At 42.7% G+C, this 19,267-nt stretch overlaps 2 protein-coding genes and 1 pseudogene across 7 annotated transcripts in view; all 3 read right to left on the bottom strand.

Moving 5' to 3' along the window:
• Positions 1–2,965, bottom strand: part of LOC123621726 (O-acyltransferase like protein-like) — a 45,305-nt gene extending 42,340 nt beyond the window's left edge. The window contains exon 1 of the mRNA XM_045527627.1: positions 2,818–2,965. Within this exon, the coding sequence (XP_045383583.1) occupies positions 2,818–2,965 (148 nt within the window). The remainder of the gene's footprint in view (positions 1–2,817) is intronic.
• Positions 2,966–12,061: 9,096 nt separating this feature from the next.
• On the bottom strand, positions 12,062–12,162 carry LOC123621967 (annotated as a pseudogene).
• A 664-nt stretch (positions 12,163–12,826) lies between these two features.
• The window catches only part of ZNF532 (zinc finger protein 532), a 99,270-nt gene continuing 92,829 nt past the window's right edge, over positions 12,827–19,267 (bottom strand). For 5 of the 6 annotated variants that reach the window (XM_045527451.1, XM_045527450.1, XM_045527455.1 and 2 more), the window contains 3 exons: positions 18,149–18,261; positions 16,216–16,363; positions 12,827–14,791 (listed from right to left, as the gene is read on the bottom strand). In XM_045527451.1, coding sequence (XP_045383407.1) covers positions 14,297–14,791; positions 16,216–16,363; positions 18,149–18,261 — 756 coding nt within the window. In that variant the 3' untranslated portion in view covers positions 12,827–14,296. The remainder of the gene's footprint in view (positions 14,792–16,215; positions 16,364–18,148; positions 18,262–19,267) is intronic. The other variant, XM_045527454.1, reaches the window with a different exon arrangement.

Below are 19,267 nucleotides of genomic sequence, written 5' to 3'. Positions count from 1 at the left end.
AAAAGGGACAAAGTGCATGGGGGAAGGTCCAGGGGATCAGGTAAGCAGAAGGGAGACCAACCATCGACATGAAAGGACATCCCAGACAGGACCATTCTTGAACTGGATATAGAGGAGGGTTAAGAAAGAGGAAGGCAGCTAATCCCATAGTACTCAAAGAGAAAGAAAGTTGAGAAAAAAAATGATGAATCAGGCGGCAGGATGCCAGTGATCTTGTAGGATACAGTTTTTGTACGTGATTGAATGTCGGTTTCTGTGAATTATGAAGCTTAAAACAACAAAACCAGGTGCACAGAGACCAGTAGACTCACCTGAGGACTTCAGCAGTGCAAAGGGGCATAAAATAAGACCCGAGAACCCAAGAGGGTGGCAAAATCAAAGCACACAAAAGTGTCTGGTGGATTTTGTTCCCATTAAGATGCTGGGCGTGGGACTGTTAGAAAGCAAAGGGGAAGGATGGCAGAAAGAGAGGAACGGAGCCTCGTTTTAGACGTAGATCACTGTAGTCTTTCCTGTGATGTCTGCCCCCTTTAATCCATCCTACCCCCTGCCAGACTGAGTCTGAATCGCTCGTGTTCTGCAACAGCCACAGCTCCTATTCCCTTCTTCAAGACCAAACATCTGGGCACGAATTTCAAGGACCCTCTCTCCACCTTACTCCCTGTCCCCCGCCCACTCTCCTAGCTCCTCCTGTACAGCCCACGCCTGTTACCATCTCTGTGCTTGGGATCGGGGCTGGCGTGTAAAAATGTTATTATGCAATAGTTCATATGTTAAAAAGCATAAAGAATAAAACAAATGCCCATGTTCTCATCACCAGCTTAAAAAATAAAACTTGACCCCTCACTGGGAATCTAGTGTGTCCCCAATTGCATCCCTCACCACCCCCTCCAAGGCAATCCAGGAGTGAACACAGTTTTCATTATCATGTGCTCTTTAGCATTTGTACGACATGCATGGAGCCGTATAGAGCGATGTGGAGCCTTAATTTGCATTGGTGTAAACTCATGCGCTGTAGAAGCTATCTCTGTATGATTCCTCCACATTGGTACATGTAGCTGTGCTTCATTCCTTTCTGCGGCTGGGTTCTGCTTTTGTTTTTTCTTGTTGCTCTTGTTGCCTATTTTAGGCCATGACTGAAAGTGCAGACTCGGGAATCAGATGACATGGGCTCAAATCCTATTTCTACCACACACTTCAGGCGAGATACTTTGCATGGCTGTGGTTTGGTTTCCTCATTAATAAAACAGAAATGATAATGACACTCCTCTCCCCTCATAGGGTGGTAGCTAGGATTAAATGGGGCAGCTCCTGCCCAGGCCTCAGAAGGGCGCCTGTCTCATAAAAGTGCTCACTAACCACGGACTCTCATTATTTTCCCATCTGCACGGCTGCCAGGAAAACCACGCTGAGAACTAAGGTCAGAACCACATGCTGTGCTCAAAAATCTCAGGGAAAATGTCAAAGCAACAATGCCAAGTATTTTCTGGTACATTAGAATGAAAATCAGTTAAAACTATTACAATAAATTAACAGTCATCTGTCCCATTTATGTAAACCATTCGATTTTTTTCTTGAACCATTATCTTGGGAAATTTTTTTTTTTAACTAAAAAAGATTTTCAATTTTTAAGCTCCTACAGATGGAGCATGGTTGGTGTATGACTAGAGCAACTTGTAAGACAAATACAGCGTTAACATGGCTGTGACTAATGATGACAATATGTGCCACCAGCTCACCACCAGAAATCTGAGCCAGCCATTGCACCTTCTGGAGTTTCTTGGCCAGTGCATTTGGCTTGGTTTTGTCAGAATGTTCCCTATCAATATCACCAAGTGTTGTAGCAAAACATAATCGGTTTCAAAATGGGACTTGAAGAAGATGGCTATTGAATTAAGTGGATTTATGTTTTCCCACCATTTCTTTCAATACCAGGACGCTAATCCAGTGTAGAATGGCAACTGGTTCAGCTCGTATGCTATTTCGAATTACAAAATATTAGATCAAAGCTTTTGTTCATCATTATGATGTATATTATGCTACTAAGTGTTTTCCAATACAAAGTAGATTAGTCATGCATTCAAAATGTAAGTGGAAATTGCTATGTTAGCTTATCTAGCTCTGGAAATAGTGAGTTTTTACATTTTTCCTTGTTGGTGGTTTCCATCAACATCAACAATGAGTCATTCTCTTGAAGGGGAGAGGTTACCCCAGGGAAAACAATCTGATTTACTGCCCCTTGCCGACAGGAAGGTATGTGTCCCTTTACAGGTGAGAATAATTTTGGGGAAACTCAAAGAAAGCAAATTACAGCCATCTGAAGTCCATACATATCTCATGCAAAGAGGCTTGGTTACAATCTCACTTCTTCCAGCTTGACCTGATACATTTATCAACACACTCCTTAGACTTTACTATCAAACCCATAATAGGCAAGACTTTTTCCCTGAATAAGGAAACGACACATTATCAAATGCAGACTAAATGTCTAGAAAAAGAAACAAGCCAAGCTATCTCCTACAACAGTGAAATGTTATCAACATCAATAATGGTAAAACGGCACCATGCAATGTATAAACAATTCCCATCAAGGGGTTGGTCTTCTTGCTATTTCTGCTGGCTAGATGGGAGACAGAGCCTTCTGCAATAAAAACTCTTCCTCCCTCCTTGATTCCTGGCGCAACTTGCAAATTAAGGCTCATCTTCTCTATTTGGTTCTGTTTTTAATTCTCAAGAGTTTGTCTAGAATGCTCCCAGCACCAACCTCAGACTGCCCTGTGTTCACCCGCCCAGTGGGCCAGGGAAAAACCTACTTACTTCTTAGAGCGTATTCTTTGGGCTTCACTGAATTCAGATCGGAAAGGAATTCATCAGTATCTTGCATGCACTTGACAGAAATGTTTCTTGCAGGAAAAACAAAAGGTAGTTGGACAGAGAGCAGGCAAAATACTAAAGTCAGGCCCATCACTGTCTCTTAACCTGCCAGGATATACCTCCTTTCTTGACAAGGAGCCATGTATTTATGAAATACTAGTGTATAACATGTTGGGGGTGAATGTAACATCGCTCACTTCTTAACAGGCAGGGAGACAAGCTGCATCTCCTCTGCCACCTGCAAGGCGGCCGAGATGAACAAACCATGGAAACCAATTAATATACAACTTGTTATTGTTGAGTAAAATGTCAGTGTGGATGTGGGGGCCGCTGACCACCTGGCTTCCTTTAGTTATGCAGATTAACATTTCCAGCTAGATACAGCTAGATGTTCTCTGGTTAGATTGTCTGCTGTATATCGCTGGGTTTAAAGAACAAGCAGCAATATTTGGTTTTTGCCCAAGAGTGATGATGAATCCAAGTTATAAAACATTTGGATGAATGATAAGCAAAGATGATCGTCTGGGTAGGTTATGCATCTGTTAGTGCATTTGCTGGACTTGGAAAGTGGTCTCCGTGCGGGGGTGCTGAACTCTTCCATGGAAGGAAGTTATTGCGGTAGGACAAGTATGCACACACATCCACGCGGGGATTAAATGCACATCCTGACAAGGAAATGATGTGACAAAGGACCGTGGTAACGGTGCTAACCTACTTTAAGAAAACATAAAATGTGTCAATATGAATTTCTCACGGTGTAAATATTCTTCTTCCAGAAAGGCTTTTTTTAAAAATAGTAACCTTCATGTTTCTATTTAAAATGTGATGCAATGTGTGCAAACCTTGTTTACGCTGCCAGAACACATCTGCACCCGGGGGTGGCGGGGACTCGGTTATACTTCCTGCTGCCAGTTTGCTTCAGAGCATCTTCTAGCATCCCAGACTGCTACTCTTTTCCTTGCACACTCCGCTGCCTCTCATCTCTGTTCCTTTGGCCACACCCTGCCCTTTGTCCAGCGTGCCCTTCTCCCAGCCCACCTCCTCCTAATATTACTCATCTCCTACTGATTCTTCCAAGTGGGTGTTGGCTCTGTTCTTGGGTGGGAACAGCCTGCCCTCTGTGCTGCCCGATCGCTTTGCATCCTCCTTTACCTCACCGTGAGGATGTGTATTTCTGCCTCCCTTGCTGCTGCCGGCTGGAAGCCCCAGGAGGGCAAGCACTATGCTCTTTTATCTCCCTGGGATTTTCTGAGAGGCAGTTTGTGCAGTGGTTAAGTGGTTACCAGTCAAAGCTGTCAGTTACTAGCTGTGTGACCTGGAGCAACTGTGCTGCCTCACTGGCTTCAGCCGGAAAATGAGGATAATAATGGTTCCTACCTCTTAGAGTTGTGAAATTTAAATATGTTTATAGTACTACAAGAGAATCTGGCCCATTGTAAATACTCAAAAAATATTAGCTATTATCTTTGTTTCTAAATGCCCCTTACACATCTGGCAGGTAACATACACCAGACATCCAGATGATGTATATACAAGGAGATATTACAGTATCTGACCTGTGGGAGACCCTTAATAAACAGTAGCTATTGTGGTGATTTATTATTTTTTGTTATTGCCTTAAAGAAAACATTTAGGCATACAAGCTGAAATAGTTAAGGTATTGTTGAGTAAACAGCTTCTAGAAAAAAACACATCATTAGATCCAAGTTACAAAGGGTACAGTTTTGGAATAGTAAAGAACTTTCTAGCACCCCAACTACTCAAAAATGAACTCTTTGAAATGATATGGTCTCCAGCCTTGGAGATACTCAAATGTTGATTAACACAGATGAGGGTGTTAAAGAAGAGATGCAAGCCCCACATCGTCCTTGTACAAATTACCTTTAAGGTCTCCTCTAAATTTGAGATCCTCCAAGTCTACCTTGACAAGTATTTTCTACTCTTCATGCATTAGTGGTTATTTACACCCCTGTGAGGATGTTGTCTAACTGAAGTAGAGATTGAGATTTCAATGCAACAACAACAAAATGAAAGATAGCATCCAACCTGGAACTACACAGAGCAAGCAACAACTTGTAGTAAAAAGAAAACCTAATTGGGCGCCAGAAAGCAGGGTTTAAGTCCTGGCTATCTCTGAAGCAGGGTCAATTTTCCCCACCTGTGAAATCATAAACTCAGCCAAGCTCATGCAGTTGTTTGCAGTCCGAACTTAGAGCTCATTATACTAAAATATAGACTCTTGAGTTATGAACAAATGTTTGTGTGAGCATTAGAGCTCTCAATGACAAGTGTATTTCTCTTAACTTGCTGCATTAAAAAAAAGTGGGGGGGGTTGAAAAAACTAGAGGTAGCCAGGTGTGGTGGTGGGTTACCTGTAGTCCCAGCTACTCAGGAGCCTGAGGCTGGAGGACAGCTTCACTGGGCTGCAGTGAGCTATATTGTGCCACTACACTCCAGCCTGGGTGACAGAGCAAGACTCCATCTCTTAGGGAAAAAACAATAGAGGTTTAGGTAATTTAAATAGAGTCAGCCCTCTGTATCTGCTGATCTTTGCATCTGTGGATTCAACCAATGATGGCTAGGAAGTATGTGGGGAAAAAACAATAAAAAGATAATAAAAAGTACAGTATGACAACTATTTACGTAGTATTTGCATTGTATTAGGTATTATAAGTAATCGAGAGATGATTTAACACATTGACTGCCACACTAGAAAAAAATTGTTTGCTTGGGGCCATGGTGTTTTATTACAAAAATAGAATAAAAACTTTGAAAACAAAATGCCCTTTTTAATTTAATAAAAAATTTATTTTCTATTGTTTTCTATGTGTGTGTTATATGCAACTTGAAAAATAGTTCTCACGGCTCTCAAGATGAAGAGACATATGAGTTACATATGCTTCACCAAGCCCCGGGCTCAAAACTAGTGTGAGTTAAATACAACTCACATGGCAGTTAATTTGTTAATGTATACAAGAGGATGTGCATAGGTTATATGCAAATACTACACCGTTTTGTACTGGGTACTTTAGCATCTGTGGATTTTGTATCCTCGGGGAATCCTGGAACCAATCGCCCTTGGATACCGAGGGAAGACTGTATTTATGAATGATAAACAGAAAAATCTGATTCCCAAGTCAGTCACTGATGTTACACAGTCACTGAAAATAAGAATGATACTGCTTTTAGAATTCTGTGTTAAATATTCCATCTTTTGTCAAACAGGGAAAAAATATAAGCAGAACCCATATCCCTCATTTTAATCATTAGTAATAAAAATCACTTAAGATCATTTTAAAACACCACCTGGGCCCAGGCATGGTGGCTCACGCCTGTAATCCTAGCATTTTGGGAAGCCAAAGCACGAGGAGCACTTTTGAGGCCAGGAGTTTGAGACCAACCTGGGCAATATAGTGAGACCCCATCTCTACAAAAAGTAGAAAAATTAGCTGGGCATAATGGCACATGCTTGTAGTCCCTGCTACTCAGGAGGCTGAGGCAGGAGGATGCTTGAGCCCAGGAGTTTAAGGTTGCAGTGAGCCCTGATGATGCCATAGCACTCTACCCCAGGAGACAGAGCAAGACCCTATCTCAAAACAAAAAACAAAAACACCAACTAAATAAAAAGGGAAAATAAATCTTTCTTTTGGGTAATTAATAGCTCAAGACCCTTCTAATGTTTGTCCCAACCCTTAAGAAATAAAATTATGACTAATCAAGTTTCAAGGAAACTCAGTCATTTTACAAAGATATTTGAGGCACCTGTTTTATGCAAGGCAGATTTGCTGGGCCTAAAAACAGGACATGAGAATAAATCATGCCTGCCTTTCCTGAAAGCACAGCCATCAGCTGGCTGGGGCTGCTATTTATGACATTTTATTCAGGAAAGTAGCTATTGGAAAGGAAAGGACGTTAGGCCTCTCATAATCTGGCAATGGGTTTGGGAGGAGAACGATCAGTCTTTGCTGACAATAAGGACCAACCTGAGGGGGAACGTAACTCATACCTGCAGTTGTTGGGCTGCAAAAGGAAGAATGTCTCTTGCAGTGAGAGGAAACGGCAACTGCAGATTCGAAAGCAAGCAGAGTTCATGGAAGAGCTTAGAACATTCATCCAGGGCATGGCGGACGGCCAGCAAACGAGCGTGTCACGTCAGACAGTGATAAGCACTAGGGAGGGAAAAAATGGGGTGTGCAGAGTGGGGCGGCCGAGAAGGCGTGTGCTATGGGGGGACGGCACAGGTCAGCAAGGGAACGGGGACAGGCGCTCTGGCCAGGGAGCCTCGCAGCTGACTGGAGAGAAGTGGAGAGGCCCTCATAGGAACGACTGAGGGAAGAACATTCCAGAAGAGGGAGCTGCGAGCACCAAGATGCTGTGATGGGATGGGAACATGAATAGTGGATAGGAACAAAAAGGAAGGAGTGAGGTGGGAGTGGCAAGAAATGGTAGGAGATGAGGCCTGGTGAGGTGACAGGACATGGGGAGGGCAGGTCTTCTGGGGCTGGTCTCATGGCTACTGAAAGGCACACGCTTCCATGAATCTCGGTGCATCTTTTCTAAGATGATTGATGTCAGCGTGCTGTTTGGATGGTGTCTTGTTCAGAGGGAAGCAAGAGTCTAAACGTTACTGAGTCTCCCCGAGACATCGGCGCTCCTTGGGTCCAAGACGGCTCAGTGATTCCTTAAAAGCAGACAGACCCCCCTCACCCTGACCAAAGATCCCAGGTCACTGTGACCATTGCCACCATGCCGCCACCAGACGAATGCATTCCGCTGTCCCTGCTCCTTTGTGTCACCTACTGGACAGTCAAAGCGGGAACATGGTTGTGGTCAGGCACCGGCCACACCGTGGCTGCAGTGAGGCTGCTGGGGTCAGGGTGAGTGGCCTTCTGGCCTCTGTGGTAGGAGGCAAGACCCGTCTCTTGCCAAGATTCATACGATGGCAGATCCCTCCCAGCACTGGAGGGGGAAGTTCAGATACTGAAGTGGCAAAATAAACATCCATTATCACCCCTGCTTACCTTGGAAAGGTGGAAGAGGTAGCTCTGCTCTCTGTCAACTCTTGTCAACATCACACCACCCTCTCCCATCAGATCTAGGCCTACCTGGTTCTTTTTCATAAAACAAATGAAATAGCCAGTCTAATTAAGCCTGACTTGACCTGAAGGTCAGGAAATGACTCTTGGGCTCAATCCACTTTCTGGAACTGAGAGGGAGGTGTGCTGGGGCGCACTCTAAGTATGAGCGCCCCTGGGTGGAAACATGGTCTTGCAAAGCAGGGTGTTTAGGAACAGATCCGCCCTGGTAGGGTGATGTGCAGTTAGAACTATAAGGAAAGGTTGGGGATGCGCAGCTTGCAATAAAACAGCAAAGCAAATTGAATAATCAGTTCCCTAAATACTGTGAAACATTATAAATAGTGCTGCACGATGAGTCAGAACTATCCAAATAAATTGAATTTAGAAACTGGTAAAGAATATTTTCTGGGAAAACACTTCTGTTTCCTTGAGTAAAAATAGCCACCGTGGAAAGGGTATAACTCCAGGATAAACCTGGCAAGGTAATTAGAAAAGGTAAATGTAGACTCCGAAGTCCCCTGTTCCATCTGACAGCCTGCCTGCAGGGGGTGAAATGCATGTTGAGCATAAAGCAGGTGTAGGACGTGCACCTGTGAAAGCTAGCCTAGAAGCTTCTAGTAGCAGGAAGAGAGGCTTTTTGCAGAGATAAAGGCATTTATTGCTGTAAATTTCTGTCTCAGAACAGTTTTTGCTGCATCCTATAGATTTTTATGTCGTTTCCATTTGCATTTATCACAAGGTATTTTTTATTTCCTTTTTGATTTCTTCTTTGATATGTTGGTCGTTCAGTAGCATGTGGTTCAATTTTCACATATTTGTGAATTTTCCAAGATTTCTCCTGTTACTGATTTCTAGTTTTGTACCATTGTGTGCAGAAAGATGCCTGATATGATTTCAGTCCTCTTAAATTTGTTCAGATTTGTTTTGTGGCCTAACGTTTGATCTATCCTGGAGCAAGTTCTGTGTGCACCTGAAGAATGTATATTCTGTTGCTGTTGGATGGGACATTCTGTGTATGTCTGTGAGGTCTATTTGGTCTAAAATATAGATCAAGTCCAATGTTTCCTTAATAATTTTCTGTCTGAATGATCTAGCCATTGTTACAGTTGGGGTACTAAAGTCCCCTACTATTATTGTATAAACATTTGCTTTATATATTTAGGTGCTTCAATGTTGGGTGCATATATTATTTACCATTTTTATGTCCTCTTAATGAATTGAATCCTTTATCATTAGATAATAACCATTTTGGTCTCTTTTACGGGTTGAGTTTTGTTGTTTTTGGTAGAGATAGGGTTTTGCTATGTTGCCCAGGCTGGTCTCAAACTCCTGGCCTCAAGCAATCCTCCCACCTTGGCCTCCCAAAGTGCTAGGATTACAGGCATGAGCCATTGTGCCTCATTTTTTTACAGTTTTTTACTTAAAGTTGATTTTTGTCTGATATAGGTATTACTACCCCGTTCTCTTTTGCATGGAGTTTGCATGGAATATCTTTTCCCATCCCTTCACTTTGAATATCCTTAAAGAGAGGTGAATCTCCTGCAGGTAGCATATAGCTTAGCTGGGTCTTGTTTTTTTTTTTTTTTTAAATACATTCAGCCACTCTGTCTTTTTATTGGAGAATTTAATCCATTTACATTCAAAGTGACTATTGCTAGGTAAGAGGTTACTACTGCCATTTTATAATTTGTTTTCTGGTTGTTTGGGATATACTTGGTTTCTTCCAGCCTTGCTATTTTCCTTTGTGATTTGATGGTTTTCTGTGGCGGTATGCTTTGAATCCTTTCTGTATATGTTTTGTGCATCTACTACAGATTGTTTGTGATTACCATGATCTTTGCAAAGAAATCAGTTCACATTGTCATATCCCCAAAACTTGCAATTGACTAGTAAGGATGTGAGGTTCATAACTGAAAAAACAAAAACAAAGATTTTCAAAGAAATCAAAAAGTTTCAAGGATACAGTTAAGCAAAGAATGAATTATGCGTGAGTAGAAGCCAAATTTTTAAGGTAACTAAGTATAGGTTCCTTATTTAGAAGATGCTAAAGTGCTACAATCTGGAATCTTCACAGCAACTGAGATTTGCCAAGCATGTGTATGTGTAATTTAAACGGCATAAACAGCATCCACATTTGGCAAACCCCTCTCTATTTTCAGGCTATCCTTTGGGATAGATGAAGGTTTCCTCTAAGTCATATTTTATAAAGTTTTTCAAGCACAATTTCCTTTTTTCTCCTTCCAACTAGGCATTTAAAAAAAAAACAGTGCTCATAGTATGATGGATATATTCATATGAATAATATTTTATATTACTCTTGGCTGCCTGAAGCTTTCAAGAGGAAATTTCACTGTTGGTCCAAGATCCTGGGATGGGAACTCACCAGCCCACTGACACTGGTGAGGCACGCCCACCAGAGCATTAGGGTGGAACAGTTGTTCTTTGGACTATTTACTGTGGTAGGAGTTAGGAATTTGCAGAAAATGTGTTTGGGAGGAGGAAGAGGTCTATGCCATGTAGTCTAAGCGTATGCTTTCCTCTTTCTCATTTTGTAAGTATTGTTTTGCTAGCATTCTTCCTTATGCATTTCTGATAGTTATTTTTTAAAGAGATGAAATCTCCCGTGTTACTCAGGCTAGTCTTGAACTCCTAGACTCAAGCAATCCTCCTGCCTCAGCCTCCCAAGTATCTGGGACTACAGGTATATGCCACCATGCCTGGCTGATTTTTTTTCTATATATATATATATATATATTAGCTGTCCAGATAATTGCTTTCTATTTTTAGTAGAGCTGGGGTCTTGCTCTTGCTCAGGCTGCTCTCGAACTCCTGACCTCGAGTGATCCTCCTGCCTCGGCCTCCCAGAGTGCTAGGATTACAGGCTGAAAACATATCTTGTATGTATATATGTCTAAAACTCAAGATCTTCCCCATAGCCAGCTCTTAATTTTTACTTCCATATTTTTATTTATCTAAACCTTGAGAACACTTTAAGAAGTCACCTAAGCTTGAATGTTCACAGATCAGACTCCTCTGTATACTGCATTACGGAACCCTCTTGATACAACCTCTGAAATGCTGCTCACAACTGAAACCTCTGTTCAAGCCTGTACTCCTACGACCCTAGGCCACGTCTTCACACTGTTAGCACCATAGCTACATTAATTTAAACTTTATTCCCGTGATGGTTGTTGATGCTGTTCAAGTATTTTCAGCTTTCTGGGCACGTAGGAGGACTGTATTTCCTGCCCTCCTTGTGACAGGAGGGGATCATGTGACTGGTTTTGGCCAGTAAGTTGGGAGGTGTGACATGGGTCACTTCTGGGCCAGAGCATTTCATTGCACTTTCCCTCTGCCCCCAATAACTGGCAACGTTTAGGCTAGTGGGGTAATGGGACCAGGCGATATGGACACCATGGACACCGAGTGTGAGCAAGACACGTCTTGTGACACGCCATTTAGATTTAGGGTTGTAACCAGGGCATAACCTGACCTCTCCTGATATACTTTCCCACCGTCCATGCTAAACACTGCACCTGGTCACAGCACTACCCTGTCCAAACAACTCCTCTCTAAGTACCAAAGTACAAATCCTTTAGGCTGTCATTCAAGGCTTTTGATAACTTGGCCTGAGTCTCCTCTTCCAGCCTCAGCCCCCACTTCGCCACTAAACAGAGTTAAACGAGCTTCCTAGGAATTCACTAAGCATGCCCCCAGTATGAAGCATCTGTAACTATAGAGTCAGCATCCGTAGCTAACGAAGAAGGGGCAGAACTTAGGTCCCAGTGTAGATTTTTGCTCAGCATTCATGTCTTTCACTAATGGCTAAGAACTTTCTGCACGGGCCTTTCCCAATTCTAGTCCCTCTTTCTGGAACTCCTATTAAACTGAAGTTGGATCTTCTCATTTGAGCTTCTTGACTTCTAACCTCTCTTTCCTGCATTCCATGCCCTTATCTCTGTGCTGTATTCCAGGTTAATGTTCTCAAGATCTATGTTCTGGTTCACCAATTCCCTCTTCAGCGGGGCCACCTAGGTTTCTCCCCAGGGCCACAGCACTGTGCAGTGGTTTTCTACTCTGCATTTCAGTTTCTTCATTCTTGGATCTCTGAGCGTTTTTTAAACTTTTTATATTGTGTTATCCTTGCACAGGGGCCATGCTAATCTCTGTATCCTTCCAACTTTAGTATACGTGCTGCTGAAGCGAGCACTGGGCATTTTTTAAAACCTTCTTTTGCACTCAACTAAGCATTTAACAGGTGTTAACTTACTATATGAAGCACTTCTATGCAGTAAAGAATGAAAAGACTTTCAGGTTATCTTATAAAAGCCATAGTGTGCCGAAAACAAAAATTCTGTATCATGTTTTGCACATACTTTTTATTTGTTGAATAAATGAATATTTATCAATATGTACATAACCACATAGAGCGAGCACTATATTTAGAGCAAAATATTTGGGTTCTAATATGCGAAGCCACTTACCAGCGATGAGGGCTTAGGCAAAGAACTTAATCTGAGCTTAGCTTCCTCAACTGTAAAACTAGGCTACTCAGACCTGCGTGGCCGACCACACAGGTTTATTGCAAGGTTCAGATGCAGAAACAATGAAAGTGCGATGAATACAACTTAGAGCAATACAAATATAACAAGTAACAGCAATTGAATTTCAAGTTGAAGAATAATCACACCCTCGGATGGTACCGATGGAGTCAACGAGAAAGTGACAATAGCTGATTACTAATGAGAATGAATATGCCATTCTTCTGAGTGGGAAGAATTCTGCAAAATCCTGTAGCCTGTCCCTATGACTAATCACTTCCTAAACTTCATGAAGATGTCAGAGACCCACCATCAATAACTCTCTCACAGAAGCACAGGGCCAAATGTCCCACGTTTATTTACATATGAAATGTGTTTAATACAGTTATGATGATGTAGTGCATAACACCTGACAGCAGCAAGACCTTTCGAGGAACCGAACGTTGACTACAGTATATCATGCAAGTATCTATATATACACAAAAGAATTTTTCTTAAAAAAAAAAAAAAAAGTACAAAACATGATCAGGGATAAATACAAGATATAAAATGCAAAAGAAAACACAGAACAAAAACCAAACAATAGAACTCTCCCAGAGAACTATAAACGAAAGGGACAGAAGAGTACCTCTGCTGCACTTAATATAGCAGAACTACTGACATGAAATATACTTATTGAAATGACGGAACTAAACCCAGGTGGCTCAGTGCTTAATCTAAATGGCCAATTGCAACACTCAGGCTGCTGCGTTGCAAGTCGGTGGTTGAAGTTGTGCATCCCAACTCTAAGTACCAGAACATTTGGCAGTAGCACCCAGAACAGGAAACACCAACTCTTTTGACAGCAAAGGGTTAAGTCAACTGTGATTATTTTCTTCCTGTCAAGAGCCAGAGAAATACTTGATATTCTTAGCTGTGTTTCTGTAACAGTTAATAAATTACATGACAAAAAAACCTGACTATATAAATCTATTGGTCTAACGACATACTTGTAACTTTTATAGTAGTCCAGCCCTTTCCTAACTTCATCTCCTTGTGCTCTTTAAGCTGGCCTTGCAAATTTGCCCAGAAAACGACTAAAATACTTTTTGTTTCCCTTTTAGAATACCCTCGGTTCCCCATTCCTCTAGATGCAATTAAGGAAAGCTACATTGTTTCCTGGTGTCCTGGCCTAAGTTTTTACCCTCTGCTGGGAAAGAGGCGACCTGCAAGGCTGCTTTAAATACTACGTGCACCGGAGTGCAGTTGTGCCTCAACGGCGCTCGCTCGCTGAGAGCAGGCACGTCGAGGGTGGTGCTAAGACACTTAAAAGTTCCTAGTGTTTTTGAGACCCACAATTATCTATAATTTATGTAGTGAATTCTAAAAATTAAAAACACTAAAAAAGGCATTATTTTAGCCTGTAATTAGTTAACCCATTCAAATTTGCAACATACAAAATGATTTATTTGAATTCAGGAACTGCCCCTGTTACTAAGAACTCCGTTTTAAAGAAACAGTACAAAAAAGAAAAAGTCTAACCCAAAAAAAAAACTCAATATTTTCCACTAAATACTGATACAAACATGTAACAAAGAGTATAAAAAGTTATTCATTTAAATATATACAAACTCTTTTAAACTCAAATACTGTTTTAATACTTATCGAGGATATATATGACCAGGTGAGGGTAGGTGGAAAGAGAATATATTGCAACAGCCTAGACAGTACTGTTAACTCTATTATACTGTGAACTTTTTGTAACAAAAATGTCTTTTTTTTATTCCAATGTGGACAGGGATTTTCCTTGGGGAACATCTGTGGCTATTTCTCAGCTGAACTCATTCTTTTGGATTTAATGAAGGCCATGCCGTGTGTCCGCATGTGAGTATTTAAGGCAGCTTCAGTTTCAAAAGTTTTTGCGCACACTTTGCACTTTCTGTCTGACACGGCGCCGTCGGGGGATTCGTCCTCGGGGCTGGGTTTGTTCTCCTGCTGGCTGTCTTCCCCGGCCCCGTTCTGCTTGGACACCGGCTGAGGCTCCTTCAGCTTGTGCACGATGAACAGGTGCCTGGACAGGGAGACGTGGGACGTGTAGCAGAGGCCGCACTCCCGGCACTGGTAGGAGGAGCCGTCCGATTTGTGTTGCGGGATGTGTTCGTGGAACTGCAGCAGGTTTTCGGTGGTGAAGCCACACACGGCACATTTGTGAACCTTAAACACGTTGATCTTCAGCTTTTTCAGTGGTTGGGTGATCGCTCCTCTGGGGGGTCTGAAGTCTAGAACTGGTTCTTCCAACTTCCGCTTGGGACTGGGAACCTTTAGAGGGGGGAAAAACAAAGCAAGTGCCACAACTGAAAACCCTCCTGCTCTACTGATAAATGATCAGTTCTGACTTTAGAGCTCTAGGAAAATGTGTGCTGCATGCTTTGACACTTAGGGGGCACTGAAGTCTCGTCTGCCACCCCTCCCAGAGGCCCATGCCTGTTCTCTGCTCCCCAGACAAGAACCACACCCAGCCCCTGGGGCCCAGCGGTGGACAAACAAGCCCCTGCCTTTGTGGAAGTTATGTTCCGGTGGAGCTGGACGGACACAAACAGTGGGAAATCCACAGCACGGGACAGCCAGGAAGACCCAGCAGGGCCTGAGGGAGGCTGGGCAAGCAGCAGGTATGTGAGCGCCAAGTGACATTTGAACAGAGACCTGACGCAGCCGGGAATGTGGTCCAGTACACAGGTGGGAGCAGGCTGGCCAGAAGGGCAGAGTTCCAGGGACACGGCCGGAGACGGCACAGAGTGAGGCAGGGAAGCACTCTGGGAGAGACACGGGCAGGGCTCTGCTGCTCCACTAAGACAGGAAGCTACTGGGGGACCTGCCAGCTGTCCCCGCCTTTTTCCTCCTTTCTACTCTCTAACTCTCTCCCTCAGCCCATCTCCTCACTTCTAGTTCTGCAAAAGTCCAAGCCCCAGGGCCGCGTCCCCACTCCCCTCCAGGTCCCTCTCTCCCGCCCTGTGCACAGGCACCTTCACCTGTGGCCTTAACGGGAAGCTACCTGGGCCCGTCTGTTCTTGAACCCTGAGTGCTGAGGGGAAGGACGGCGTGTTAACGTGCCACTAGTCTGATGAGGGTTTACTCAGTGATTACTCCTTGAATGTACACATGTGCTTTACAACCACGTACATTCCAGACGCACCAAAGACCACAGGGCCCCTTAAATGCTGCAACATGGCTTTCTTTATCTCAAATAGCACTTGGCACCTGAGACACCCTGTACGTGGGTTCCTATGTACGTATATATTGTCGCCCGACTGAAGTTTATTATCTGCTGATAAAATCACAAATTTGTGCTTTAATCATTACAAAGAGAATTAAGGAATCACATTCTTATTAGGTACCCATCCCAACAGATATATTGCCAATAAAAAAAAATCTAGCTTTAATACATTCCTTCTGGCTAGGAGACAATTTCCCTGAGTCAACATAAAATTTTAGAATTCAAATATCCAAGTAGATCCCTGACACTGTTTCTGGAAGGCTACAGCAAAAACTTAAAAGATTACCTTTCAGGAGCAAGATGAGAGGTCAGAATAGGTGTAGAGGGAAAATTAGACACTACTTTATACCTCTATGCATAGTCTGAATTTTAAAAGCTACGCAACTAGACAAACTCTTGCAAGACAAGAATGATGGATGAAGGGAGGCAGCACAGCTTCACCATAAAGCAAGCATCTAGGATGTTTCACCTTGGCGTCGTCTTTTATTTCCACTTCCTCCTCGTTGGTGAGGTCTGTCATCTCCTTCAGGTCGGGGTCCTTGATGCCGTGCATCAGCTGGATGTGCTTCTCCAGCATCAGCCGCTTGGTGAAGGTTCGCCTGGAGTCCGGGCAGTGCCTGCGGGGCAGGACGAGGGCGAGGAGGTAACGCCCCTGCTGGCAAGACCGCCCCCAGCGCCCCTCACTAGCCAACGAACAGCACACACAGGTGGGCCCAAGTGAAATAAGCCAATTTGTGAAACTTTTTTACAACTTTTGTTAAAAATTCTGTTGGTTTTTGTGTCCACAGAGGACCAGCCTCAGTTGGTTCAGACGGCATATTTATTTTCTAGGTTTCCTTAGATGGTTTTAAAGTGTTCTTTACAATGACTCAGTATTCCCTTGGAATTGTCATGACAGACACTTTAGTACAAAGAAATTCCCTCCCTGACCCTTCATGCTGATGTTAATTATTCCTGTCTACTCTGCAACAAAGAGCGAGCTTCTAGCCCAAACTCTTCAATGCACAAATACAGCATTTGTGTATATCACAGCACTCAAATATGTGCATGCGGTAGATTAAAATGTAGAAAATTATAAACAGATCCAAAATAGGTCAACTAGGTTTTCATTTTATCTTGTGCAAAAGATTAAAGATCATTTTTCTTTGAAAAATATTTTACTATTAATAAGAGGCTAAAAAAAGTTAATGACCATGGTGATTAAATGCTCTAAGCCAGACATGAAGAATGCCACTGGGGTGAGGAGGGCTGCAAAGTCTCTTGTGGTCTTATTCAGAAGCAAATTTGCTGCCTTCAAAAAGGCTTCTGTGGATTAATGACTGGCCCCACAGCCCGACTGCATGTTAGACACTGTCCACAGGGGCGGGGGCAGCACTGCCACCACCACCAGAGGACCAGCGCTCTCAGGGAGGACAGGGTTTTTGCTAGCTGAAATTAGACGGACAAGCCCAGCATTTCACTGCCTTTCAGTGACTTCACAGGGAGACACACAAGTAAGCCAGGCCAGGCTTCCTTCCGTCTCCTTAGCCCAGGGCACTCCCCTTCTAAATTCTGATTCTTTTGATCTGGTCTCAACACATAGACTTGATTTAGGGAATATTCTCACCTCCCCCAAATCACTCCTAACTTCAATTTCACTGAAGGAGTCTACATCCCTAGTGTTCCTACCCAGGAAACTTTCCCTAACTAGCCAAGTCATCATAAACCCCCAGCAATCTGACTGCCAAGCTTTGTGACCCTCCAGGGGTCCCCCTGGCCTTGCTCTGATCAGACATTCATGCGACCTACTGGCTCCCGAGCCTCAGGGTCCTTCTTAGAGCAACCCACTTTAGGCACATTCTGGCTTAGTGGGTAAAAAAGAGTTTCCACTAATATTGTGAAGTGGCTTGTGACTGTCCACTGGGCCCTGAGTTGACAGGGGGCCATGCCAGTCCCTTGAATGTGGTCTCAGGCAATGATGGGTACTGAAAACAGGCCACCCTGCCTCCTGTGGCAACTGTCGCCAAGGCCCAGCCTAGGACGGAATCTGTAAGTATTGTTACAGATCCCTCGGAAGCCTCTGTAAACCAACCAGCCCAATCTCACGCATGCAGAGAGGCTGGAAGGCATCTTGTTTAACTGCTCACTGCACATCAGTCACTTCCTCAAAACTCTCAGTAACAAAATATATGTCTCTGGATAACAGAAGAGTATACACAGGCTATGCAAGAAAATGCTCCTTACTATTGTAAGTGTGACAACCCAATCCAAAACTGTGTGCCAAAACCAGAGAAGATAATTTAAGAAACATAACCTAGGCACTGGGGATCCTAGCAAGCTAATGGTAAAATACGAAAAACCTTCGAGAAGTTAGTTCCTACTGAATCTTCTCACTGTGCTCCCCATTAGAAACCCTGACTTACGAGCAGGTGTACACTTTCCTGATGCCTTTGTGCTTGATCCGGTTGTGCCGGCACAGGCTGTGGGATGAGCTGAAGGACTTGTCACACTGGCGGCAGGGGTGTTTCTTCATTTGCTTGATTAGGAGAAAAGACAAAGTCACTTAAAGGAATGAAAATAGACACCTTTGAAAAATTAAACTTTTCCTAACAGTTTAAGTTAAATATCATTAGTATAAGTTGAGCATCCCTAATCCAAAACTCTCCAAAATCTGAAACTTTTTGAATGCCAACATGAGGCGACAGGTGGAAAATTCCACACCTGACCTCGTGTGACAGGTTGTAGTCAAAACTTTGTTTCATGCACAAAATTGTTTAAAATGTATAAAATAATCTGCAGGCTATATATGTATAAGGTGTATATGAAACAAATGAATCTCCTGTTTAGACTTCGGTCCTATCTCCAAGATACTTCATTATATAACTATTCCGAAAATCTGGAAAAAATCCGAAATTTGAAACATTCTAGTCCCCAAAATTTTGGATCAGGGATACTCAACCTGTATTTTAAGGATACAATAACAAAACTAGAAGATTCTTTTTTAAAATGTAGTAGAAGTGGAGGGCAGGGCCAGAGTAACAACGAAGGGGCTAATTTCAGGGAAACATGATAAACTTTATCATAAGAGTAAAAAAATATATCTTTTCATTCAAATACTTGTTTTTGATTCAATGCAAACATCCAAATATTTCTTTTGCAAAAGAGGTACTTTTTAAAAGCAGACAATATATGAAAATACTATTTCAGTAAGTACCAAATAAAGCCATTACTTTGTTGTATACAGAAAGAATATGTTGTCTTAGCCAGAAATTTTAACATGGCAAACTGGATAATGTTAAAACTTTACCCTTTAAGTATCAAATAATTATTATTTAAGGGAAGAGTTTTCTAGAAGACCTTTTATTTTAATTAATACTATTTGATTATCTCAAGAACACAGAACTTTAAAGCTACTTTAAGGAGGCCGCCTGTTGGTTTATCTGGGGAGTGTGTATACAAGCGAGCAAGTAGGTAAGCCTAACTTTTTTCCCTCATATTTAAAAGTGTCCCACTTTGGCTAAGACATAGCTAATGTATTTCCA

This window comes from Lemur catta, chromosome 16 (assembly GCF_020740605.2).
Source record: "Lemur catta isolate mLemCat1 chromosome 16, mLemCat1.pri, whole genome shotgun sequence".
In the NCBI taxonomy this organism is placed as follows: domain Eukaryota; kingdom Metazoa; phylum Chordata; class Mammalia; order Primates; family Lemuridae; genus Lemur; species Lemur catta.
The sequence above is the reverse complement of the archived record's forward strand: the minus strand, read 5'-3'. Positions and strand labels throughout refer to the sequence as shown.